Below are 26,453 nucleotides of genomic sequence, written 5' to 3'. Positions count from 1 at the left end.
GAGAGTCGAACGGAGTGACGAGCCGAAAAAACTTGAATTAAAGGCCACTAGAGGTCAGAGGAATGCTGGCCTTTGTCCGATGACGACGCGCGATTCTCCTGATAACCGGTGCGCAGGGCGAGGCTGTGGAGCTGATCGCCTCCGGCAAGGCCCCGCGCATCGTGCAGCCCGCCGAGGGCGCCACCTACGACCCGATGCTGAACAAGCGCGAGCTGCGGCGCGTCGACTTCGCCAAGCTGAGCGGCCGAGCGCTGCACAACTTCATCCGGGGCATGGACAAGGTGCCCGGAGCCTGGATCACGCTCGAGGGACAGGTGAGGCCTTTTGATTTTCACCTTACTGCAGGCCACTACTATAGTCAGCCCCACCACGCCCGAGGACGTGGGCTCGAACCCGGACGCGGTGGCTGTGTTTCGATGGAAGTGATGCGCAAGGCGCCCGAGTACTGTGCGATGTCGGTGAAAGTTAAAGAACCCCAGGTGGTCGAAATTAATCTGATCCCTCCACTATGGCGTCCGTCATAGCCATGCCACTTCGAGACGTTAAACACAACTCATAAGGCCGGGGAATGTATAGAGATATGGCGGTCTCCTCAATCTGTAGACTCCCACACCACGGCATACTCCCCGCGTTACAAGAGGACCAGCCATGCAGCCGCGAAGTACCGTGAAGAGGTGGTAGGAATCTTCGGCTTCTTTATGGAAGAATATCCAGTGAGGGTTTAGAATTCTAGATATATACAGAACACCATTCCATCCTGTCTTGACAGATCGAACATAACAGTACTAAGTGGACCGAATCGGAAGGTCGAATAACCTATTAAGAGAACGTACCTTGCTTAGGAGTGAAAAAGAAACGGTTGCGATGTGATGCGAAGACCGAACGTCTGCTGTCGACACTCAGCCAGCCAACAAGTGCATGCTTGCTGGTCGCTACGGCTTGAAATTTCTTCACAAGCGGAACCTCCGTTAAAAACTTCACTTTAGGGCCCGCTTATTTATGCACACACGCGTCAATTCATGCGTGACGAAAGTAGTCTGACATGCCTCCGAGTGTCTACCCGCCGCGGTGGTTCAGTAGTTAGGGCGCTCGGCTACTGATGCGGAGTACCCGGGTTCGAAACCAACCGCGGCGGCCGCGTTTCGATGGGGGCGAAACGCAAAGGTGCCAGTGTGCTGTGCGATGTCAGTGCACGTTAAAGATCCCCAGGCGGCCGAAGTCATTCCGGAGCCCTCCACTACGGCACCTCTTTCATCCTGTCTTCTCTCAGTCCCTCCTTTATCCCTTCCCTTACGGCGCGGTTCAGGTGTCCGAAAAGATGTGAGACAGATACCACGCCATTTCCTTTCCGCAAAAACCAATTTTAATTTTCATGGCTGTGTCTGTGTTTGTGTGCCTTTCCGTCTCTCCCGTTCTGAAGTTCCTTCGGCTGCAACAAACAAAAAGTAGCAGTGAGCCCACTGATATGCGAACGCAGGCCACCCGCGTGTACGGCTCGAGCCTGTGGCCCTCGGGTCCCGTGGAAGGTGGCCGGCCGGTGTCCGTGGAGGGCATGTCCCGTCCGGGCCTGGTGCACGACGGGGGGCTGCTGCTGTGCGGCTGCGACGGCGTCTGGGTCAACGTGCGCCAGCTCGCCTCCGAGGAGACCGGCCGCGTCAGCCTCGCCTCCCGCTTCGGCCAGGAGAGCACCGACGGAGAGGCGCTCGAGCTCAGCGACGAGGAGCAGGCCCTGGTAGAGAAGATCAGGGTGAGTACTCCGACCCATCTATGGCCACAGCGACAGCAGCGCATGCTGTCTCTGCGTGTGAGTTGCCGTCGATCTCGCCTGATGGCCAACGAGACCGAACCGGTGCTTGCGAGGATGTGCCTTCTGCGATGGCGTGTTCCAGGCGGGACAAACAAGCAGCTGTGTTAAAATGGCACACCTCCTGGTGGGTCAGAGCGTCTTTGCGCAAACCGTCAGTGAACGGCTCAGCAGCTGTAGGAATTAAGGGCATGCTGCAACGTCTGCCTCATTGTCGGTATGAAGAGTGGCACAAGCGCAGACAGCCAATTCATGTCGCCCTCAAGAGATATCAAGTGGAATTCTGTCGGTCGGTCAATCACTGACTGCTTTTTACGCACAGGGCATCTGGAAGGGCATCCTGCGCCGCGACGTTGACGACGATACGGACCTCTTCGAGTGCGGCGCCGGTTCCATGGACGTGACGCGGCTCGTGGAAGAGGCGCGCGACGCATGCGCACTGGAGCTGGCCGCCGAGGACGTCTACCTGGCGTCGCGGTTCGCGGACTTCAGCCGGGCCGCCGTGCTGCGCTCCCGCGGCCAGGGCTCCGGCGGCAACGAGGTCACGTACGACGCCGTCGAGCTCCGCGCCAACGGACGCGAGATACGCGTGGCGCACCAGCTCTTCATCGACGGAAAGTTCGTCAACAGCTCCTGGGGACGCAGCTCGGAGGTAAGAGCGCCGCCAACAACTCTGTACCGTTGTACTGCATTCTTGATTTGCGTTTTGCTTGCCATTTGTGCTGTGACCGGGATTAGCGGCCGCCTTCAAACGGGCAGCTGATAGGGCTGCAGGCAAGTCACTAAGGAAAATGATGGCATGCTATATACTGGCAGGGGATTACAGCGCAGACAGACAAACACCGGAAGAAACGAAGTGACTACTTCGTTTCTTCCTGTGTTTGTCTGTGCTGTAAACCCCTGTAGGAGAGGAGCGTAAGTCAGTTGACAACTTGCAATGCACAGAAACAATCAGTGACGTACTGTTGATAATGCTGCCAGGATTCACGAATATGCAGCCTACAACCACGGTTATCCTTATTATTGAAGATGCAATGGACGCAGTCGACGACCTCACCAGGCGCTAAGGATAGACATCTCATGGCTCTAAAAATCACAGTGGTCACGTGCCTGAATTTTTACCAGAAGACCTAGAGCTCCAACGTGTGGTATATTTTTTTATATATTTCGTAAGCCAGCTTTTTATGGTGTGCCGGGAATACATATATATTGTGGAGTGACGCGGCCACAAGCTCCAAGTGATTATAGTGAAATGGGAAGCTGCAGCACTGGGCTAATCGTTATCGCTATCGCCCGGCAACGGAACGAAGCTCACGGGCGTTCAACGCTCAACGCGCTGGTGATAAGCGGAAAACACCGTGGAAAAAAAAGCGAAAGAAACTATTCACACAACAGCTGCACATGGAAACAGAGGGGCATGCACGTAGGATCGAGACAAAGTAGGGACACAAACGACGCTAATCTGCAACTGCGCGCCCAGTGTCCTTACCCTCTGTTTAGCCTTGTTTGTTTGCGCTGCTGTTTCCAGCTCCAGATCTTCTGGAGTACTTTCAGAGAACTTGAGTCTTTGCACTTTTTCCTGCTGCCTCACTGGGCTCACTTTGCAAGGAGCGGTGCGGGTCCTTACTGTGCTTTTGTTCAGGCTTATCGTGGTACGTAAAAAATGATAGGTGTAACGTTAAGAGACCGGAAGAGGGAAGAGTGAGTCAGGGAACAAACGCGGGTCGATGACAGCCTAGTCGAAATCAAGAGAAAGAAATGGGCATGGTCAGGCATGTAATGCGAAGGCAAGATGACCGATGGTCCCTGAAGGTAATTAAGTGAATTCGAAGACAGGGCAAGCTTAGCAGGGGACTGCAGATAGTTAGATGGGAGGATGAGATTAGGAGGTTTGTGGGGATATGGTGGCCGAACCTGGCGCGTGACAAGGTTAACTAGAGGTATATGGGAGAGGCATCTGGTCTGCAGATGACGTGCTTAGGCTGGTGACGACGGCGATGATGATAATAATAGTTCTTTTATATTTCGAACTTCAATGCTTGTGCGTGTAGCTGCTGTGTCACTGTCATTTCTGTTTGCGCTTGCTACCCAGGCGGCACAGGGCATCGGTCCGATATTAGAAACCTATTGGCAAAGGTCGGTCCTACAAAGAGCCAGAGTTGCCACTGTGCTAACAATATCGGCAGTGCCACTGTCTTACAAGTCCAATGATGGCCACCCTACCTGTCATATGTGTCCCCAACATACACTCTGAACGCGGATACACCTATATGGAAGTAAAGGAGGGAGTAAGCTGCCCCCTAACGCACACCCTTAAACTTAAAAGGGTGTGCGCTAGAGTGCATAAAAGGGTGTGCGCTTACTCCCTTTCTACTCCTGTCTGCTTAGAGGGTGGGCACGGCCACTATCTGATGGTACGAATAATGGCCGTACTTCACCTCTGTCCACCCAATATTGGCTGTGCCGTTGCTTCACACTGCCAACAATGGCCCTGGTTGACCCCTATTTCCCCCGCATTGACAGTGCCACTCAGTTACATTTCTCATAATGGCTCTAGTTGTCCACTGTGTCACCCATATTAGCACTGCCACTGCGTTACACAGTCAACAATAGCCCTCGTTGTGCAATCTTTCCCCATGATTGGCAGCGACATTTTAGCAGGCTGGACAAAATGGGCCATTGCTTGCCTCTAATCCTCTGACATATAACGTAACTTTAACCAAGGTTTTTTCAAAAAGTGGCGTTCCGGAGCTACCGGAAAGCAACAACCTACTGTTTCCCGTCATGCGGGGCTCCGCACAGCACTTTTTTAGTTCCGGTTAATAATTTAGTTAGCTATAGAGTTTATGATGCGAAATTTCAAATATGCACATCAGTGTGACGTGCTTTCCGACAAGCTGTACTGGTGGTTAAGAAAGACCCAATCTAGTTTTTGTAGCAACGCCTCCTACGTGGTCATTTGTTCAGGCTCTTAAAGTCCGCAAAATATAAAAAAAATCACGTGACTGTGCTCATGCGCTACCATATTGAACGAATATACTTCCAAGACGGTTGCCGTACATGTGTATCTCCCAACATGAAACGGAACACATTAATCCGCATTCATCCACCGAATATTTCATATAACTGAAAAGCGCACTAGCCCATTCCTCTTTTATAAATGTGCTTGCCCCGAACGAACAACGCCAGTAAGAAATAATTCAATCAGTTAAAACACACCTAGTTGGGTCAGACTTAAAGGGCAAGTGAGGAGGTTATAGAATTCGACGAGTTTAAAGGGGTCAAATGTGTGAAACTTGGAGGTAAAGCACGCGAAGTACTTTTGTGCTAGGATTTGTATGGTGATGTAATCGCAGAATAAAGCCACATCGGTGCTCAGGCTTCCCTGCAGTGCGCAGCGACGGGCAAAGACCTCAATGATGACGTAACGTAGGTCGGCGCTGCGTTTCCAGCTAATAAACGGTTGTTTCAAGGAAGTACACCAACGCCGCTGAAGGTTAAGCCCACGAAGCATTGTTTGGCGGTGTTGGAAAACTCACGGCAACAATGACGTCACCACAAGTTTCTCCGCACTTCTCTAAAGCCGTGAGGAGAAGCCTGATTATTGTTGCGGTTTTAATCGGTGATTACGTCAATATTTTAAACGTTAGCGCAAAACTACTTGGCATGCTTTACCTTTAGGCGTCATATATAGATTCGATTTCTTGAAGAACCTCAAGTTCTAAAAAAAAACATTTCACCTTCCCTTTAAAGGTATTATCTAAATGCTCCAATTTTATGTAAAAACAAATTATACTGACATTCAAGCTTGAAGAATCTTGAATTCTGCAGTTGTTCTCTTACGACACTGCCCTTCTTTGGAGGCAACAGCCCTCCAATCGCCTCTTGCTAACATCTACCGCAGATTCATTCACATTACCTTTGTTGTGTCTAAACCGCTGGGGCCTCAGGCAGAGTGACCGCGCCTGTGTAGACATCTGGATGGGCACTATAGCACACTCTATAGAAATACGTTGAATTTTTAAGAGCGTTATTTCTTACTCATCGCGTTTCTCGATTTCTTGTGGTCTGCCACCGCCTCCCTTTGGCGTGAAATTTTTTAAGTCCGAGGAATTCAAGATGGCGCCCCCAAGTAAATCGATGTAGCAACCCAATTGGTGACTAATTTAGTATATCGAATTGATGATTGATTGGTGACGTCACTGATATATCCAATTGGTGATTGATTGGTTACGTCACTTATAGATCGAAGATGTCAAATTCGTATTTCCATTGGTGTACCTCACTCTAATCTCATTCGTATCAATTCTAGTGAACCAAACAGCTAACGCTCGTTACTTGAACGTCTTCCAGACGGTGGCGGCATCTTTCCACGGATTCACTCCGCTCCGTGACGTTCTCCGCAGGTGGTGAACCCGAGCGACGAGAGCGTGCTGTGCCGCGTCGAGAGCGCCTCTCCCGAGGACGTGGACCGCGCCGTGGCGGCGGCGCAGGCGGCCTTCGAGCGGGGCGAGTGGGGCCGCATGAGCGCCCGCGACCGGGGCCGCCTGCTGCTGCGGCTGGCCGACCTCATGGAGCAGCAGCGCGAGGAGCTGGCCACCCTCGAGGCGCTCGACTCGGGCGCCGTCTACACGCTGGCCCTCAAGACGCACGTGGGCATGTCCGTCGACGTGTTCCGCTACTTCGCCGGCTGGTGCGACAAGGTGCAGGGCAGCACGGTGCCCGTCAGCCACGCCCGGCCCCGGAAGAACCTCACCTTCACCCGCTGGGAGCCCATCGGGTGAGAGAACCCCCCCTCTTCCTACTCGTGACGCGCGTTTACCGTCAAGTACAGCCACTGCTCTCGCAGCTCGCGATACTTTACAGCCAAGATGCTATATAGTGGCTCACTTGTTGCGTCGGCCTTGGCTTAATGTGACCACAGCGTCACCGTCAAGTTGCCGACCATGTCGCCGACGGTGAGGATCCCACCAAACGCACTCCGAACAGGAGTTGGTGGAGTGTTTTCGTTGCATCATAAGCAGCAAAATCACAAATCACAAATCGCAGACTTTTTTACATGCCCCTTACGCTGCAAAGCATGTTTCGCTGCACTAGGCAGGTTCGGCTGGTACCTACTAATCTATTTCTAATTAATTACTTATGTGTTTCTCACGGATACTTAAAGCCCACATTGGGCGTTATCGTAGGTGGATTATTCATAGGCACTAACGTAAAAAAAAAAAACAGGGCAAAGGAAGCATGAAATCAATTACAACGAAAACAATATAGATTTACAGGGTATTTCACCTAAGATTTTACACAATTTTTAAAAATAAGCTTTTCTATTTAAAAGAGCGCTTTTTTCGGCATAGCATTGTCAGCGGTGAAGTAAATCACAATACAGCCAATACATCCTATAACTAGCAGGGTTGTTAACTTAAACTGAATAGTTTACTTTTAACTATTACTGTTAGGCCCCTCAGATTTTGAGAAGCCTGTAGACCCGTAAATAATATTCGAAAACGCGAAAAAACGAAATTTCGAAAACGCGGTTGTCCTCGGCGCTGTGGCCCAGCAAAAATTGCCTACCTCGCTCCAAAATGCATGCGCTTTCCAGAAGCTTGCAGGCAAAGCAACCTCTCCAGTGTACCTAATTCGTCGATCGAAATAGCCAGTTTGTTGGCCCACAGCGCCGAGGGTAACCCCGTTTTCGAATTTCTAAAAACTGATTTGAATGTTAATTACTATGGGCTACACCTCTATAAGCAATTAAGGAGCCTAACAGCAATACTTAAAAAGTTAACTAATCAATATCAGTTAACCAGTCTGCTAATTAGCACATCTTAACTGTATTCTGATGTACTTCACAGCTGACAATGCTATACCGGAAAAATCCCTCTTCTAACTCAAAAAGCATATTTTTAAAACAGTGTAAAATCTTAGGTGAAACACTCACTATTTGTTAGGCCAGCCGAAAGGGGAAGATAACAACAATTACGTTCAGTAAAATCATTCTGACGCCTTGTAGTGACGTCATGCGTGCGCCACTACATGATCGACCAATCAGCACAGAGCCAGGAAACGTGTCCTTAACAGCTGTCGCTGTACAAGTATGAAGCATCCAATGACAAAGTTTGTGCCGGGGGTTTTCGCAGCGTGTGCGGCATCATCACCCCGTGGAACTACCCGCTCATGATGGTGGCCTGGAAGAGCGCCGCTTGCCTGGCCGCCGGCAACACGCTGGTGCTCAAGCCCGCGCAGGTCTGCCCGCTCACGGCTCTCAAGCTGGCCGAGCTGACGGTGCGAGCGGGCATCCCCGCGGGCGTCTTCAACGTGGTCACCGGGTCGGGCACCGTGGTGGGCAACGCCATGTGCAGGCACCCGCTGGTGCGCAAGGTGGCCTTCACGGGCTCCACCGAGGTGGGCCGCACCATCATGGCCAACTGCGCGGCGCCGCACCTCAAGCGCGTCTCGCTAGAGCTCGGGGGCAAGTCGCCCCTCTTCATATTCGCCGACTGCGACCTGGACCTGGCCGTGCGTCAGGGTCTGAACAGCGTCTTCTTCAACAAGGGCGAGAACTGCATCGCCGCCGGCCGTCTGTTCGTCGAGGAGTCCCTGTACGACCGCTTCGTGGAACGCGTCGTGGCCGAAGCCAAGAAGATCGTGACCGGAGATCCGCTGGACCGGAGCACCTGGCACGGTCCGCAGAACCACAAGCAGCACCTGGACAAGCTCCTGGAGTACGTGGAGAAGGCCGTCGCCGAAGGCGCCAAGCTGGTCCACGGGGGCCGAAGGCTTCCGAGGCCTGGACTCTTCCTAGAACCCACGGTCATCGTGGACGTGGAGGACCACATGGCGGCCGCCAAGGAGGAGTCGTTCGGGCCCATCATGCTCGTGTCGCGCTTCGCCGACGGCGACGTGGAAGGCGTGCTGCGGCGCGCCAACGCCACCGAGTACGGGCTGGCGTCGGGCGTCTTCACGCGGGACATTGCCAAGGCGCTGCGCGTGGCCGACGGGGTCCAGGCCGGCACTTGCTTCATCAACTGCTACAACAAGACGGACGTGGCGGCGCCCTTCGGAGGCTTCAAGCAGTCGGGCTTCGGCAAGGACTTGGGACACGAGGCCCTGAAGGACTACCTGCAGCTCAAGTGCGTCACCGTCGAGTACTGAGCGTGTACGGCGGGGAAGAAAAGTACAGCCGTTGTCAAAACTGCGCTTCATTTGTTTGGCTTTTTAGAGCTTACACGAGAGCTCCGTTTTACGTGAAAGTAGCAAGTTTGCCATTCGAGCGCGGTAATCCGTCGATACAGGCCAACCTCAATTCGTCGGCCTCAATGTCTGTGCGCACCATGAATAGTGTCTTTGAGCAGCTTGAAGGTAGGTACACGTCTGCTGCCAGCGCGGTAGCGGCATGCGAGAGAATCTGCACATGTATCAACAGTTTTAATCGGTCGCGCACTACGCTAGCACTTACAGGTGCAGACTGCCTAGATATGGCTGCTGAAAGCATAAGGTCTCGCATCGCACGAGCCTCCTGAACTGCCCGAAGTCTCATATTCCTATGTGCACAATTCACTGTATCCGAATATTAGTTGTATGCGGGTTCCGTAGTACACTCCCTTTCAGAAAGGTTTATAGACAGGATATAGACTTCTTATAAACTATATTTCTTTCCCATAAATATTTCTTTTTCTCTACTCGTAGTCTATAGACTGTCTATAAAAGGAGGAGGAGGAGGAGGAGGAAAGGCAGGGAGGTTAACCAGAAGAATAGCCGGTTTGCTACCCTGAAGGGGGAAGGGGTGAGGGGAGAAAAAGATGAAGGAGAAAAGACAGTTGCAGGAAATTAAAGTTACTATGCAAAGTCACAGCATTCAGTAAAGTCACAGCATATATTGTGCAGGCCAGATACTAATGTATTTTTTTCTGGAACAGACTTAGAAATGCTTGAAAGGCAAACAGACAGCTGGCTAAGCAACCTATCACAATGGCTTAACATTAATCAATTAGCCTTGAACACTAATAAAACAAAGTACGTTATTTTCCGTCCCAGAAATAAAGCCATCAATAGAGAACCTATTATACAATTTCGTGGGGAACACCTAGAACGAGTAAACTCTCACAAATTTCTGGGGGTTATTTTTCAAGAAAATTTGAGCTGGTCTCTGCACATAGAAAAAATACGAAAAGATATTTCCAGATCAATCGGAATTATCTTCAAAGTAAAGAACTTACTACCAATGTGGTTAAAAAAGCAGTTGTATTATAGTCTAGTTTTTTCTCGTTTGCAATATTGTATTCTTGTATGGGGAACTACGACAAAAGCAAACATGGAAAACCTGCTTATACTACAAAAACGAGTCATACGATTAATAGAAAACTCTCCATATAGAGCCCCTTCAGCCCCAATTTTCGAAAAACATCAGATATTAACTATCACGAATATCATGAACAAAAGAGTAGCTTTGAAAATATATGATCAAATAAAAATGGACCCGGCTGGGTTCTCGCAAACTTTCTTCTTTAGAGACCACGACCATAACCTTCGGCATATGACCTGTAGAAAAGAACTAGTGCGTACGAACTACGGTACACAAACGCTAAAATATCGAATCGCTGATCTTCTAAATAAGTACCCGGGTATTATAGAAACCATTCACAACAGTCGTTCCACGAAAGCATTTAGCAAAAAGTTAACCCATTTCTTTTTGTGACATAGCAATGGCTTACTTTTTCTGCACATATCTGCCCTATATTAAAAAAAAAAGAAAAATCCATGTTTTTATTAGAAAAGAAAACCTTACTTTGGCCGGCCTAGTTAAGCTCTTCTTGCCTTTTGTTATGTTCAGTCACACCGATATTTCTATTTTATGTGCAATTCTGTGCAACAATGTTGACTCGCGAATATACTTTTTACAGCATTTCTTAATTGTGTACCTTAAATGAATATGTGCTGTTTTTTTCTTGTTTTTTTTTCTTTTTTGATGTTTTCGTGTATAATGTTATATGCAATGTCTCTTTGGTGTTATGATCTGTTTTTCTTTGGTTAAACCTGCCCACTGCTCAGTGGTAGAGTGTAAAGGGGGCGGACGCTTCGTCAGGCAACTTTTGATTGCCTTTTTGTTCGCCTCCTCGGCAACCAAGTGTTGTTGAAATAAATCTGAATCTGAAGTCCTCAAAAAGCGGAGCAGTGCCTTGGAGGCCTTCACCGCCGACGACCGCCGCGGCCAGTGGCCGAGAATCTTCAGCCCCAACTCGATGGGCACATCCTACGCGTACGCGCAGAGCGCCTGTGCGCCCAGCGCCGCGTCGCGACGGGCGTCGCAAGTGGTGTGCACCTCCATAGCCTGTCGCTGACTCGCGCTCGTGCGCGCACTAGCACGTTGTTGCTAGACCTCATAGATTGGAACTGGCCAAAACAGTTAGACTGCCACTTGAAATCTTTAGATTTTGAAAGTAGCAAGGCAAGTTATGTAATATATAAACTGAACTGCAGTCTTAATAGTAGCTTTTCATTCAAACTGGCACGTATTTCAGTGCAGTTTTCTCAGGTCTTTATTTGAACCAACAGCATCATCGAGCTTATTTTTGTGGTGTTTGTGGCTGGCAAGCCACAGCGAGCGGCGCCTCTCAACAGCAGCGATTAATTTTTCATTGCTTATTAGGTACGACATGTTTGCGCAGGGGGCTGTCGCAGCTCGTTGACAAAAACAAAAATCAGTCGGCGTGCCACGGAGGCTCATTCCTGATATAGCGGGAACTGTGCCCTCTCATTGGCCACAAACCAGCGAGCCACTTCCGGCGCGTGCGCCAGCGCGCCGCCAGGGCCGAAAATATCTGGCATGAACAGATATCCAGCAACGCGCGCGCCTGCGCGCGCGTCTCGCTTTGCGCATGCGCAGACAGGATCCAGCGTACGCCCGTGCGCGTAGGCGCTCAGCCGGTACGCGTAGGATGCGTCCATCGAGTTGGGGCTTAAAGTTTCCGTCAGTGGGCGTAGGGTCTATAAAAAAGTCTACTAAAAGTCTATGGCCATAAATCTACAGATTGTCTATAGACTGTCTATGGGATTTGTATTGCCTATAGGCTGTTTTCTAGGCTTTGTCTATAGAAAGTATATAGACTTTGTGGACAGAAGTCTATGGACAGCCTATACACTGTACAATTTTTCTAAGGCTGCAGATTGTCTTTAGACTGTCTATGGGATTTGACTGCCTATAGACTGTTCTCTAGGGTTTGTCTATAGAGAGTCTATGGAAAAACCCTAGAGAACAGCCATAGGCAATACAAATTCCATAGACGTCTATAGACTTTATAGACAGAAAACTTGTTTTAGACAGTCTATAGACGTTATGGACAGAAGCCTATGGACAGTCTATAGGCTGTCTAAAATTTTTGTAAGGACTGCACCTAGTGCATTTCAGTACATCACCTCCATGGCAAAAATGAACGTGATGTGCCCACGAGGCCCACGCACGCGATGTAGGTAAAGGTCGGAAATTTGCCCTTTTCACAAGTAGCGAGATCAGAATCAAAATAAGGTTTATTGTCATAATATAGCGACTGCGCAATAATTCGTCCGCTGCATTGCAATATGGTTGGAAACAAGCGCGCGGCCTTTATAAAATGTATAGAGTTAAAGGTGCCCGTTTTCTGGTATGGCTCGTTATGCCTTTGCCAGCGTTCCAAATATCTTCGAGGTTAGAGAAACCGTGGTGCTCTCGCCTCCGAATGTTAGGACGTCTATGGATGCTGCACGAACCCCACCACGCAACTTTGAAGCAAACCCATCGTCACTGGCGTAAATCCACGTAAATTTGAGCCATTCTTTGGAAGGGAAGAGGCCTCCTCGCTCCCTGTGCTTCCCCGTGTTGCATGCACTGCTCATATCATTTGATGCTGACTGAGTAGTCCCACGACAAATCTCAGGGGGACGCTCGCATGCTGTGTCCCTCGCACCCTAAGCGAAGGGGGGGGGTCGGGAACCTACCCGGGGTTTACGCCACTGCCACATGGCGCCAAATGTGCACACCAAGTGACAAGTGCGTTCGCCTCGACGCAGAGTTTATTTGGGCAAGGTGCTCACATCCACACCATCTTGAAGCACAAGTTCATTTAACTGAACCAAGATATTTTGCGGAAAGCAGCATTTTCGCCTCTTCTTCAAGCATCGGTTAACAACGAACCGCTGGACAGTATAATTACGGCGCAGCGTCGGTTTCTCCAATCCGCTAACGCATTTTGATCTTTCAGGCTTTTTCAAAAAGCTTGGTACACTACTTTGTGTTGTGATGCGTGAAAGACAGGCTGACATGCTCTCCAGTTTCATTTTCTTTCTTTTTAGGGCCCCTCGTGTGGGATGTCGGCGTTTCTTGTCTGTTGATCTATATAGTTTCGCTTTCCATAAGGCTAAATCACTTTCTAAAAACGGAATGTCAATTGCGCGTCGGCGAATTTAGGTTGCTTCGTTAGGGATAGTAATGGGAGCAATGTAGGGCTCCGGCCCCTACATTGGAGGGATTTTGGAACCGTTATCTCCACTATGGGGGCGGAGCCTTATGCAAAAAAAAAAACCGTCTGGAAGACCTTGAAGTAGCGAGCGTTAGCTGTTTGGTGGCGCAATCTATCGTCCATGCGATGTATTGCCACGTGATTAGGCTATTTTCCATACCTCACGGCGAGCGGGCGCATACCGCCTTGTAAGCTGCCGAGTGCTGACGTCACAGCCGCCATATGAAGCCCAGCCATAACTAGGCGATATTGGTGTCTAACATGTTCTACTCATCGAGCCCGTTACGAATATGCCATTAGTTAGATAATGACGTCATCGGTTAGTTATAAGCAATTAAATTTAAGCCTAACATTTAACTTCTGCTCCTATAGAGTATTTCAAATATCTAATTCGTTTTATGATGACCTCATCAATTTCTGAGTTATAAGCGATTAAACATAGTCACGTAACTAGTTAAATAAGACTTCAAAAAATCAGTGACCTCACCGATCAATCGTCAATTGCATGTATCAGTGACGTCACCAATCAATCACCAATTGGGCTGCTACAGCGATTCACTATGGGGGCCGCCATCTTGAATTCCTTGGACTTGGGAAATTTCGCGCCGAAGGGAGGTAGTAGCAGACCCCGAGAAACGCGATGAATAAGAGCTCTTAAAAGGAAGGCGCAACAGAGTGCCGACTCTTTTATTCCCGGCTGTTCTTCTTCTTCTTGCCGGCGTCGTACCGCGGCCACAAGACCTGGTGCGCGACCGCGGTGAAGGGCACCACCGCCAGCACCTGCACGGCCAGCTGGACCAGGACGGTGTCCCCGGCCGGCAGCGCCCTCTCCAACGCCTCGCGGCCATAGTGCGACCGCAGTCCCAGCACGAGGGCAGCTGTGGCGATCGCGTGCGTCACCACGCCTGCCAGTCGGTGGCCGCTCCGCAGCAGGCCGGGCTTCAGCCACCGCTTCCCCAGCTGCGCCATCCGAGGGGAACAGATATCGCTCAGTTCATTTGTCACACCAGCGCCACACATGGAAAGAAGTCGGCGCTGAAATCTAAGAAAGCATATGGGAATGTACCCGCCGCGGTGGCTCAGCGGTCAGGGCGCTCGTCTACTGAACTGGAGCACCCGGGTTCGAACCCGACCGCGGTGGCCGCGTCTCGATGGAGGCGAAATGCAAAGGCGCCCGTGTGCTGTGCGATGTCGGTGCAGATCCCCAGGTGTTCGAACTTATTCCGGAGCTCTCCACTACGGCACCTCTTTCTTCCTTTCTTCTTTCAGTCCCTCCTTTATCCCTTCCCTTACGGCGCAGTTGGGATGTCCACCGATATATGTGAGACAGATACTGCGCCATATCGTTTCCCCCAAAACCAGTTATTATTATCCTAATCATTCTTTCGATAGAGGACAATTGAACGGAACGTTAAAACAATGCAACAGCATGCAGTCGGTGGGATCCGAAACCGCGACCTCCGCACGTCGTGTGTACGGTGTGATATATACCAACTGATCTGCAGCAGCAGCGGCTGGCCAACGTGCTACCTTCAAGTGCATTTGTGTTGCATATTATATAGGCTCAACTGGACAGATATAATTATCAGCCTCCCCTTTGTATCGGGTTGGTGACAACAGCAACTTAACATAATTGAGAGTTGTTCGATCATGCCGCGCACAACTAGCACAGGTTGTGGGTGCGCTAAACCACGAGGCGACGTTCAGAAGCAGCGCCCTCCAGTATTTCTTAAAATTGGTTTTTAGGGAAAGGAAATGACGCAGTACCTGTCTCGCATATCGGCGTAAACCTGAACCGCGCCGTAAGAGAAGGGATAAAGGAGGGAATGAAAGAAGAAAGGAAGAGAGAGGTGCCGTAGTGGAGGGCTCCGGAATAATTTCGACCACCTGGGGATCTTTAACGTGCACTGACATCGCACAGTACACGGGCGCCTTAGCGTTTTTCCTCCATAAAAACGCAGTCGCCGCGGTCGGGTTCGAACCCGGGAACTCCGGAATCTTCAAGTTGCTTTTCGGTAAACGCGAAATGCAACAGCGCCAGCGTGTACTGAGACCTTAGGGCTCGAACACCAGCAGTGGTCGATACCAAATGGGCCCACTAATACAGTTTTAGGGTCCTCAGTGGGAGTATGACAGGCATACCCAGGGGGCCCAACAGTGTAGTTTTTGGATCAACGTTGGGTTGTGAGCACGCAAAAATCGGCGATTTGTCATCGCGCTCGGCTCACAAGTCCCAGTTGCCTGCATGGAAACTCGCAAAACACTGCCCTTGCATCAACGCAGTCGTGTCCTCTGCATCAGCAGAGTCGAGTGTACTCACCCCGTACGTGCGCATCAGCAGGAGTGTGGCCCCGCCAGACGCGTCCAGCAGCGTGGCGACCAGCGCGGCGAGTCCCGTCTGGGCGTGCCACGTGGCGAAGTGCGGCTTCCCAAGGGAGCTCTTGTGCGCGTAGGCGGCGCAGATGCCCAGCAGGGCGCAAGTGGTGGAAGTCGCCTGCAGCGCCCAGTGCAGACGGATGCGGCCGATGCGCGCGAGCAGAATCGCGGGCTGCGTCACCAGGCCGAACTGCGAGTGTTTTCGCAGCGACAGCTGTTGAGGACATGTGTTCCAGTTCTGCGGCGGCGTTGGCGTAACACAAAGTGCAAAGGAGGAAACGGAAGGGGGAAGGAGAGCGCAGCAAGTGTACCGCGCCACGTTTATTGGTCAGCATGCAGTGACGTCAAGCATGACGTCACATTAACGGGCCACGTTGAATGATCGGAACACAGTGAAGAGCATGCAGAAACAGTGATGAGCAAACAATACTGTCTATTCACTGCCATGGCGAACAGCTGTCGCTGAATCTTGTGTTACGCAACGGTTATCCGTCCTGTGAGTTAGTATCGAGTTCTAGCATAATGGCGACGCTTTAGCGGATACTTATATTGGATTACCGGACGCCTCCTGCGCACGCGCAGTGACTGCGCGAGCGCAGGAGGCGTCCGGTAATCCGGTATAAGTATCCGCTACGCTAAATCTATTTTCCTTGCTCCGTGACGACCAAGAGCGAATGCCGCTTGGGATACATAAGCTAGGAAAAAGAAATCGAATGCCACTCACCGCCACAGCCAGCAGCGTCGGGTGCCACGAGAACAGGCCTGCAAGGAATACAAGTGAACAACTGCACACTGAAGCCGGGACACCGCGTGTGCTTACAGTGCCCACGGAATGCACCGCGGCGCAGAGCACGCGGCCTAGGACATGTCTGCAGCGCGGCGTTATGGGAGATTAATTCTGTTGCTCAAAAGGTGCGTTCAGATCAAAGATGGCACTTGGGGTGCCGCTCGAATGCTTTCGAGCGTTTACATGTACAGACATTGACAACAGTTCAGGGGGCCTGGTCTGTGCTGGTATGGCTCGCTGTGCATTGCCGCCGTCCAAAGTCCCTCGCAGAAGAAAGTTCTTTTTTTGTTTTATAGTTTAACGTCCCAAAGCGACTCAGGCTATGAGAGACGCCGTAGTGAAGGGCTCCGGAAATTTCCAACACCTGGGGTTCTTTGACGTGCACTGACATCGCACAGTACGCGGGTCTCTAGAATTTCGCCTCCATCGAAATTCGACCGAAGCGGCCGGGTTCGGACCCGCGTCTTTCGGGTCAGCATCCGAGCGCCATAACCACTCAGCCACCGCGGCGGGCGGAGAACAAAGGAACATTTCACTCCGCTCATTTCACGCGCGGTCTCCGATGGAAGAACGGGAAAGAATGTGCAACAAGAAGCGACGGACAAAAAAAAACGACTCTGTCCTCTGACGACCTTATATTTGATGCATGCTGCGAAAGCGGCTCATGTGCGTTTTTAATAATAATAATAATTGGTTTTTGGTGGAAAGGAAATGGCGCAGTATCTGTCTCATATATCGTTGGACACCTGAACCGCGCCGTAAGGGAAGGGATATAGGAGGGAGTGAAAGAAGAGCGGGACAAATAGGTCCGTAGTGGAGGGCTCCGGAATAATTTCGACCACCTGGGGATCTTTAACGTGCACTGACATCGCACAGCACACGGGCGCCTTAGCGTTTTTCCTCCATAAAAACGCAGCCGCCGCGTTCGGGTTCGAACCCGGGAACTCGACCGCGGCGGCTGCGTTTTTATGGAGGAAAAACGCTAAGGCGCCCGTGTGCGTTTTTTCTGTTCGGCATTAATGGTGTCATGTAAAATTTTGTTCTAATTTCTGGCACACGGGCTTTCACTTAGCTGATATGCGATGCGGATAAGAGGTGTTCTTGAAGCATCCAGCCTTTCAAACATCCCTGCAAAAGCAGACTTGAAGAAGGTTTCGCTATCGACAAGCATATGTGTTATCAAATTCAAGATCTGAGCGGGTCTCAGCAAGGACAGAAGGAAGATATGTGCTCCTCGAAGGCATGCCCTCTAGTGCGAAAAAGAACTATACCTACGCTTGAGATTAGATTTCACATTTGTCGCAGCCTCTGTTGCAACTTCAGTGTGTGCTTATCAGCTGCCATATTCGTACTACTAGATGCAGTGGCAGGTTGCTGTCTAGATACTATGTAGCTCACAAGGCGGCAGGCAGGCTGTGATGACATCACAAGGTCTTGTGGCCTCTCTCGACCAATCAGCGAATTTTGTTTCGGACATCAGGGGCGTTTTGGTGTGATGGCAAATCTAATGCTGTAGCAATAATAATAATAATAATAATAATAATAATAATAATAATAATAATAATAATAATAATAATAATAATAATAATAATAATAATAATAATAATAATAATAATAATAATACCAGAAAGGTCTGACGGGTTGCTGCACGGCGAAGCGCAGGCAAAACCTGTCTCTCCTTAATATTTTTTTCCTTTGTGCACTCGACCAAAGTAAAAAAAATGGCGGTGGTTTAGCTCTGGTTAAACCTGGAGTGGCGCGATAGCTACAGCTGGCCGAGTGGAACTTGGTCACGTGACCAACCACGTGACCAACCACGTGATCAGTCCCGGCGCCGCGCCGCCGGCAGCTGCTCCGCATCACGTGACCAGCCACGCTGAAGGCTCGAAATGCTACCGTAAAGTAGCTGTCGCTACAAAACAAGACTCCATGCGATCAGCGAATGCTTTGCAGAGAAGCCATATGCTGCAAAAATTAAGCCGATCGAGACAAGCCTCTCACATTTGAAAGTGCAAAAGGACATTAGTCGTATTGGTTTGAATAAGTCCATATATTTTTCTTTTGTTCTGTAGATAAGCTGGCATCGACGTCCGGGTGCATGAGGGTGGTAAAACAGTTGTAGTTGCAGTGAGAGTTGCAGAAATCGCAGGTCTTCTATAAAAGACACGGTATTAGATAGTTTTCTACCTTTTTACGCAGTATGAACTGCTGGTACACATAGGTGCAGAGAGAGAGATAGAATAAAGTTTCATAAAAAAAAAAGATGCAGTCGCCTGTTGGCGCTGGTGGGGTCCTCAGTGCCATATATTATCGTCAGCAAGAAGTTATCACAATATATCGCCTTACTTTGCTCGCACTGATGCGTTTAGATACAGTTTCTTTCCGCGTGCCACTGAGCATTGGAATACACTGCAGCCCGGATCAGTGCGTTACCTCCCAAAAGACAGATTTATGCGTCGTCATCGTCAGCCTGGCTACACCCACTGCAGGGCAAAGGCCTCTCCCATACCACTCCAGTTAACCATGTCCTGTGAGGCTGTGCCAGCTGCGGCTACCATGTCCCCGCAAACTCCCACCCACCCACCCACCCACCTACCCACCCTCTTGCCCACCTAACGTTCTGCCGCCCCATGGATGCTACGCCTTCCCTCCCTTCAAATCCAGTCTGCGCCCCAAATCCAAATGAGCCCCGTACCCCATTCTTATTCTTCGAGTAATTTCGCTCTGGTATTTCCGGTCACTACCTGCCCTATGTAGACGTATTCCCTTACCACTTCCAGCACCTCGCTGCCAATTATAAACTACTCTTTCATGCCAGAACTAATTGATATTCTCTTTATTTCTTTACTTACTGTTTCTCATGCACCAAATATATGAAGTGTTCCTTATGTTTTCAACTTTGGTGTTTAATTCATGCTGCCATGTCTTATAGTTCTGTATCTACGGTGTTTCGTATATGTCTACTCTTGCGATAGCCCCTGCAGGGGCTGTAGTATGTACAAATAAAATAAAAATAAAGCGTCGCCATTTCCAGGAGAACTTTAAACTTAAAAACGCTAAAAGCGATCAAGACGTCGTAGCTAAATGAAAGAGCAAATGTAAGCGGCCTGGAGTTTAGTTCAACAAGAATGGATCCTCTGTTTGTACTTGGTCACAGCGATTTGATGTATACTGCTGCATATGAACTGCAAACAAGAACACCCACTAAGAACATATATAAAGTCCTGATCCAACCACAGTGCTTCACTCGTTTCTGGCGCCAAAGGACAAGATACGCCCGTATATGGCAATACTGTTTCAAGTGTCTCCATGGCAGTGCACCGACCTTTTCAAGTATGACATGTGTTGCATGATTCAGACCCCGTGAGTAGGTTACGCGGAGCCCGCTCAGCCAAATTATCTGGAGAGTGTCGGCTCCTGTCGTACGCATCTGAAAGAGGAAAGACCGCCTCTCCCTCCCTCCCTATCAGTGTCCTCGCGCTCGCCCGTGTAAGCAGCTCAGCTGTTTGCGACCTACGCCATCTGGCGCCGGTTTCCAAAACCTGCGCGGCACTTGGCTGCATTCGGAGGAGGAACACCGTCGCCCTGTTTATAGGCCGTCGACCTCTTCCCCTTCCCCGACTCCAAGAGAACAGAAACGTTAGCTTAATCCAGGTATGCAAGACAAGGACAACAGCATGCGGCATACTGAAGAACTCCGGAATAATTTCAACCACATGTGGTTTTTGAACGTGCACTGACATCACACACTACCGGAAAATAGGGTATGACTGTACGTATAATAAAACGTGTATCACTATGCGTGAGGTAGTGCGTTGTCAAACGCCGACTAGACCATTATACTGTAACGGGGGACTCATCATTAGCTCGCTTGAATAGCTTTAGTATACAGGTTGTTTCACCTAAAACTTTCGCAATTTTTAAACACGATTTTTGAGTTGAAAGAACGTAGTACATCGTGGTACATCAGAGTGCAGCTAAGAAGTGCCATTTAGCAGGTTGGTTAACTAATATTGAGTAGGCAACTTTTTAACTATTACTGTTAGGATCCTTAATTACTGAAATACGCGTAGTCCACCCTCGGCGCTGTGGCCCAACAAATTTTGGCCACATCGCACCAAAATACATGCGCTTTCGAGAATCTCGCTGGCAAAGCAACCTCCCAGTGCGCTTAACTCGTCGAAATAGCCAAAATCTGTTGGGCCACAGCGCCGAGGGCAACCACGTTTCCAAAAGTCTGAAAACTGATATGGATATTACTTACGGTGGACTACACGCCTCTCAGTAATTAAGGAGCCTGGAAGTAATAGTTAACTAATCTATATTAGTTAACCAGTCTGCTAGTTAGCCCGTCCTAGCTCTATTCTGATAGCAATACTACGGTCGCTCGCAATACTTTAGTCTGAGCTAGTTGGTTGTAACGAGACATCACTACACAAATGCGAAGCTGGCGCAAAGACACGAGGACGAACACACCTGTCCTTTTCGCGCCAGTTTGCATTCGTGCAATTACGTCTTGTCTGACATGCTATGCCGGAAAAAGCGCTCTTCTGACTCAAAAAGCCTATTTCAAAAAATTTCAGAACGGTCTTCGGTGAAACGCCCTGTATAGCGAAGACGTACTAGCGTCAGCTCATATATCGAGTCACTATATATAGGCTGCTTACTGCGCATGCGTAGAGGCAGTTACGCGCCCCCGTATAACCTCTCGGGGTAGCAGATCAGCGACAAGTTGCACATCGCACGACCTTCCGGCAGGCCAAAGGCTTTGTAAATTTGGCAGCAACGTAAGATTATAGTTTCACTATACTTACGTCAGTTTCGAAACGCTTTTCAAGATTAGAGAATCGTCTCCTGTGGCCGGTTCTAGACCCCCACAGACGTCGACGCCGCCAGTAAGTTTTGCGCCCTATAATTTTAAGTGGCCCTGACAAGTTCGCCCAACTGCAGCAGCTATAACAGGCGGAGCGGAATTAGCTGTGCGATTGCAAAAAGAAAAAAACTAAACCAATCTGCACGATAATTTTCTAACGCGACGGCTGTTTTCGAGTGCCACGCAATTGTTATCCATTAAGAAGCTAAGGCTTAAGTCATACTCTGGTCGCCAGACGTAGGTTTCCGCTTTTGTGGTACGTTCCCGGACGCTACACCGAGCAAGTCCCGCCGCGGTGTCTCAGTTGCTACGGCACAGTGCTATAATGACCACGAAGTCGCAGGTTCGATTCCCGGGCACATTTCGATGGTGGCTAAATGCAAAAGCGCCAGCGCTGCACGGAGATTCCGGCGCACCCAAGAACCCCAGGCGGTCGAAATTAGTGGCGCCTTTCAGCGAACATTTTTTGAAATTCCTAAAAATAGTGCGGTCTCAAAAATTACGGCCACGCAGTTGGCACTGGATCCTTTTCTTTGCGCCAAGCGACGAACCAAAATAAAGTGCACGTTGGTGCAGGAAGCTCGAATTGGGCGTCGGTGGCATTGCATCAAGTCACCAGCCGACGTTGCGTTCGCATAGTTTTCGGTTTGCACCACTATGGTTTGCAGTGGACCTGCCTCATGCGCTCAGTTTCGATTTTGTACTTATAAAAGCGCGTCGGATTTCCTAGCGCCACAAACTGTAGAGAACGATATTTTCTTCGTTTCGAAAACTGATAAGGCACCGTCTTGCCCGTGGCTACGATCTCGCCATTAGCGTCATCCACCATACTCAGCTAATTTAAAAGTTGATTAGTAAGACTGTGCTATTTCATAACTAAATTTTCAGTTAACTGAAGTTTCAGAGGCTGACAGTTTGTTGCTGAAAAGATTTTCGCTTCTCTTTCAAATACCTCATTTATAGAAATTTTTAAAAGTGTTCTCTTGGAACGCTCGGTATAATCTTACGGCCACGGCTTGCCTCTTGCCATCTCCGCGGCTCAAGCAGGGAAAGTGCACTAACTATTATTAACCGTTGATGATGCAGTGCCGCGGGCGCCATGATACCGTTACCTTTAGCTGTCGCCTTCTTCCTGGTTTCGTGTCCACAGTGTAGGCTTTCGCCACAGCAGCGTGACATCACATTAAACCTTAACGACAGAAGAATTTATTTACATCGGAAACAATTTTATCACATGGCGATATAAGGACTTCCGGAAGAGAAAAAAAACACCAGAGAAATTTCCGGTAAAAAATGGCAGCACGACGAAGAATGCCGTCATCAAGTTCCGCCTTTGCGCCGGGAGTTCTTCCGGGTGGATATTTCCGGACATCGATTTCCTTAACGCAGGCCACGTCAGGGCAAGACAATTCCACCGGGCTGAGTCGTCCCTCCAAGCCCAAATCTAACGAGTCGATGGTCCGGGGGTTTGTACTATTTGCGCGCACCAAGCTTTCATGCAGAGAGTTGCCAAGTCTGACAAACTGGAACGAAGCAGTGCAGTGGACTCTACCGACTTTGCGAAATTGTAAAAAGGAAAGGATATTTTTTAAATCCTTTTCTCCTTAGAACATGTACGTTGCGTTTAATGCCGTCTCCGTGACATGCCTTGTTTCGTACGAGTAACGAAGTGTCCCGTAGGGATGTGGCAAAGTGCAGCTATAAATAGCTCAATACCGCCGCGGCTCACTGCTAATATATAACTTATAAGGTAACTACGCTATTTCCTGACGTTAAAGCAGTTGGCAGCTTTTGAATCATTTACGATCGTGGTAATTCGACATGCCACTCAACTGGCGGTACTGGTCATCATACTTGGAGCATTTGATGTTCTTCTTTATTCTAACACAACAACGAAAAAAAAAAACGTTCCGCTTGGCGTCGCCGGGTGAGGCTCCGCGCTAGTAAATCTTCTGAAGAGTGGTGAAAGGAAATAAAAGAAAAACAAAATAAAGCGCACATCCCTTAACGGACAAGGAATAAACACCGAAGGCCAAGGTACCGGTTCTTAATTGAGGGAACGTTTTTCCTTCCGCCTCGTGTTTACGGCATAACGGCGGCTTTCAAAAACGCATTAGTCGTCAACGGAAGCGTGCTTTTTGAACGCAGACAGATGCGCGGACCGGTAGGGCACTGACGGCGCTGTTCTGTCTTCAATCGGCGCCGCCGGCAGCGGACCCAAGGTCGGTTGGCCAAGAGCAACGGGCGCCGAAGCTTCCAGATCACGGCCAACGTGGCAAGGAGGGCACTGACACGAGCGAGGACGCACCCCTCTTTCCAGGCAATCCCCCTTGCCCGCGCCGCGTAGCGTATTTCTCGAAAGAGGGCGCAAGTACCGTTACAGTTCGCAAACCGCAAAAAACGCAGCACGAAGAAAATGCCATCAGCGGTTCGTTTCCAGCGCTTTTCTGCTGCCAGAAGCATGAAATTCAGCACAAATTTTCTAGAAACACCTAATGTGCACAACCGACACCTCTGGCACAGTGAATGTAACGGTAACAGTAAGTTACGTTAGAGTAATCGTAACATACATATCCCTAATTCAAAAATCGATCAGCGATAAGCTCTGGTGATCGATTACGAATTCACCGGGGCCACTGAACGAGTCACGAAAGAGTGCATTCGAGTAGTCAGGCCTGCCCTGCTGTATTAGAATTAAAAACATGTATCTGCTGCAATTAGCGAGTTGTCAGTATACATGCGCCCTCTTTCGACGAAAACGTGGACTCCGCCAGCCCTCGCCACCTGCTCGCTCGCGGCGGCATATTCCGTCTATCCCGTTACATCGATACACGTGGCAAGCGTTGCGTATCTCAGGTTTCCATCCAGTTGCTAGCTGCGCTGGTGCTCTGCGAAAGCGGATACCACTACAGGATGTCTCAGACGTAAGAATACGAGCTGCAAGGCTATCACCGTGTCACAGAGGAATAAAGAAAGCTACGTTCACAGACCGAACGTATGAATGCAGGCTATCCTTAGCTGCTCACGCGACATCGCGCTCCGTGCCAGTGAGTGAAGTCCTCTCGCCCAGTCAGTCAGATGGCGTGTATGCATGCGTTGCGACACCAAGCACACCGCGAGCGGGAACGCCGGGCAACGGCAAACACCAGCGCATGCGGTCGCCGTGAACGTAAACCGATCACCCCGCCATCTACACGAGGGAAACAAAAACGGCGGCGGCGCGGGCTCCCCGAACGTTGACGCCTCGGGCGACGCTAACTAGCACGCACGTGGTACTCACGCGAGGAGTCCGGCCCCACGGCGTACAGGACGAGTGGGGCGAACAGCAGAGACGCGGCGAGACCGGCCGCGGCGGACCTTGATCCACTGGCCCTGTTCGCCATAGCTGCCGTCGCTGCACTTGGCCGAGCAAAAATGCGCCGCGGGAAGAGGAGCATCTCCGGCAGGGGGCGCGCCCCCTTTAGAGCTTTTATTATTTCGCGGCGTCTGCACTACAGAGCGGAAGCCACACATATATAACTGTACACGGTGTTCGGCACTGCCCGGCGTCCAGCGCTCGGGTCGGGTGTCACTGCAGCACTGGGATGGACTTTGCGGCGGGCGAGAAGACGAGCTGTGGCTCGAAGGGCGCGTACGGCACGAACGGCCCGAGCGGCGGGAACGGCGGCAGCGCGAACGGGTTGCGCGTCGCGAACGGCGGGTAGAGGGGCAGAGTGAGCTTGCGGTGCGCAGCCAGGAACGGAGACAGGCACGGCGGGCCCCCGGCTCCTGGGGACGGGCACGAGTCGGTGTCGGACTCGGGCCGGGCCCGCTTCCCGCCGCCGCTGCTGGTCGAGGAGACGTCGTCGGCTGCCGGTTCGTCCTCGTCGGAGAGCGAGCGCTTGCGCTCGCGCCCCTTGACGCTGAGGTCCTGCGGCGCCTGCGCCATGCTCTCCATCTTGACGTGGAAGGGGATCTTGTTCTCCGTCTTGACGATCTCCGGGAACGAGACGAAGCGGTAGACGAACTTCTGCCCCAGCACCTTCTTGATGATGTTCTTGTCGTAGTAGTAGCGGAGCGCCCGGCTCAGCTTGTCGTAGTTCATGTTGTGCTTGTTCTTGCGCAGCCCCCACAGGCGCGCCACCTCCTCGGCGTTGACCAGCTTGAACTCGCCGTCCTCGTTGGTCCAGGTGATCATGTGGCTGTAGCGCTGGCTCAGCAGCAGCTCGAGCAGGAACTGCCACAGCGTGATGTTACTCTCCATGGCGGCGGCTGCGCGACAAGAGCGGCCCGCAGGAAGCGGCTCGTTGGTGCCGGCCGGCCCCGCAAGCAGGAAACGGCCCAGCTCAGGAAGCGGCCAATTGCCACTCGCGGTCGGCCCCGACGGCCGGGGCTCACCTGCGCGATGATGCTGCTGGTGGTGGGGGTGGTGCTGCGCCTGCGGGGGCGGCTGGTGAGGGGGAGCGGGCTTGGGCTCCGACGGCGGAGGCGTCGCCGGGGTCGGCGGCGCTCCCTCTTCGTCATCCTCCTCTTGGGCGGCTGCTGTCGGCTGGGCGGGCAGCGACTCCGAGGGCGGCTCCGGCGGCTGGGCTTGGGGCCCGGGGCCGGCGGCCGCCATGGAGCGCTGCAGCAGATGCCTGAACCTGGCCAGAGCTGCTCCGGAGGACCGTTAGGTGCAGGGAGCGGTCCCAGCGCGCGGTCGTCCTGCACGGCGGACAGAGCGCGACTAACGGCATCGGGGCCAACGGGCCGCCGGCAGGAGAAAGGGCGCGCGGTACGCTTTCCTTCCCGCCAACTTGACCCGCTCCATCCGGGCCGACGCCGCGACGCTTTCCCGCTGCTGCCCCACAGACACACTGCGGAGAACGGGCCCGGGTCTCCTCCTCGCCCCCTCCTCGAAAGCCCGAGAACGGGCGAGGAGGGACGCAGGCGGGCCCGGGGCCCGTCCGGCGGCGAGAGCGATGACCGCCCAGGATGCGCACTGGGTCACTGGCACCGGAGAAACGCGGCTGACCCCATTGCCCAGAAATCCGGAACGGCTCCTTGTGTTTGCCGCCGAGGACGTTCACCTGGCATTGAAAACGAGTGCAACGGCCGCCGGGAAGGAAGGCCGGACGTTGACCGGCACTACGACGCCCGCCG

General features: G+C 51.1%; 3 protein-coding genes across 4 annotated transcripts in view; 1 reads left to right on the top strand and 2 right to left on the bottom strand.

The window, feature by feature from the left end:
• The window catches only part of LOC144106168 (cytosolic 10-formyltetrahydrofolate dehydrogenase), a 28,995-nt gene extending 19,994 nt beyond the window's left edge, over window positions 1-9,001 (top strand). For both annotated transcript variants that reach the window (XM_077638908.1, XM_077638909.1), the window contains exons 6-10: window positions 117-314; window positions 1,478-1,747; window positions 2,127-2,456; window positions 6,211-6,584; window positions 7,942-9,001. In XM_077638908.1, coding sequence (XP_077495034.1) covers window positions 117-314; window positions 1,478-1,747; window positions 2,127-2,456; window positions 6,211-6,584; window positions 7,942-8,956 — 2,187 coding nt within the window. In that variant the 3' untranslated portion in view covers window positions 8,957-9,001. The remainder of the gene's footprint in view (window positions 1-116; window positions 315-1,477; window positions 1,748-2,126; window positions 2,457-6,210; window positions 6,585-7,941) is intronic.
• Window positions 9,002-13,956: 4,955 nt separating this feature from the next.
• Window positions 13,957-24,769, bottom strand: LOC144107997 (transmembrane reductase CYB561D2-like). Its single transcript, XM_077641258.1, has 4 exons — window positions 24,613-24,769; window positions 16,397-16,434; window positions 15,617-15,862; window positions 13,957-14,256 (listed from the first exon to the last, which is right to left on the bottom strand). The coding sequence occupies exons 1-4, from the start codon at window positions 24,767-24,769 to the stop codon at window positions 13,984-13,986; spliced, it is 714 nt and encodes a 237-aa protein (XP_077497384.1). The 3' UTR covers window positions 13,957-13,983.
• LOC144107996 (uncharacterized) lies at window positions 24,759-26,115 on the bottom strand. Its single transcript, XM_077641257.1, has 2 exons — window positions 25,710-26,115; window positions 24,759-25,583 (listed from the first exon to the last, which is right to left on the bottom strand). Exons 1-2 carry the CDS (start codon window positions 25,927-25,929, stop codon window positions 24,901-24,903), a joined length of 903 nt encoding a protein of 300 aa, XP_077497383.1. The 5' UTR covers window positions 25,930-26,115; the 3' UTR covers window positions 24,759-24,900.
• Window positions 26,116-26,453: the final 338 nt, after the last annotated feature.

Source organism: Amblyomma americanum, chromosome 10, assembly GCF_052857255.1.
Source record: "Amblyomma americanum isolate KBUSLIRL-KWMA chromosome 10, ASM5285725v1, whole genome shotgun sequence".
Classification (NCBI taxonomy): Eukaryota; Metazoa; Arthropoda; class Arachnida; order Ixodida; family Ixodidae; genus Amblyomma; species Amblyomma americanum.
The sequence above is the reverse complement of the archived record's forward strand: the minus strand, read 5'-3'. Positions and strand labels throughout refer to the sequence as shown.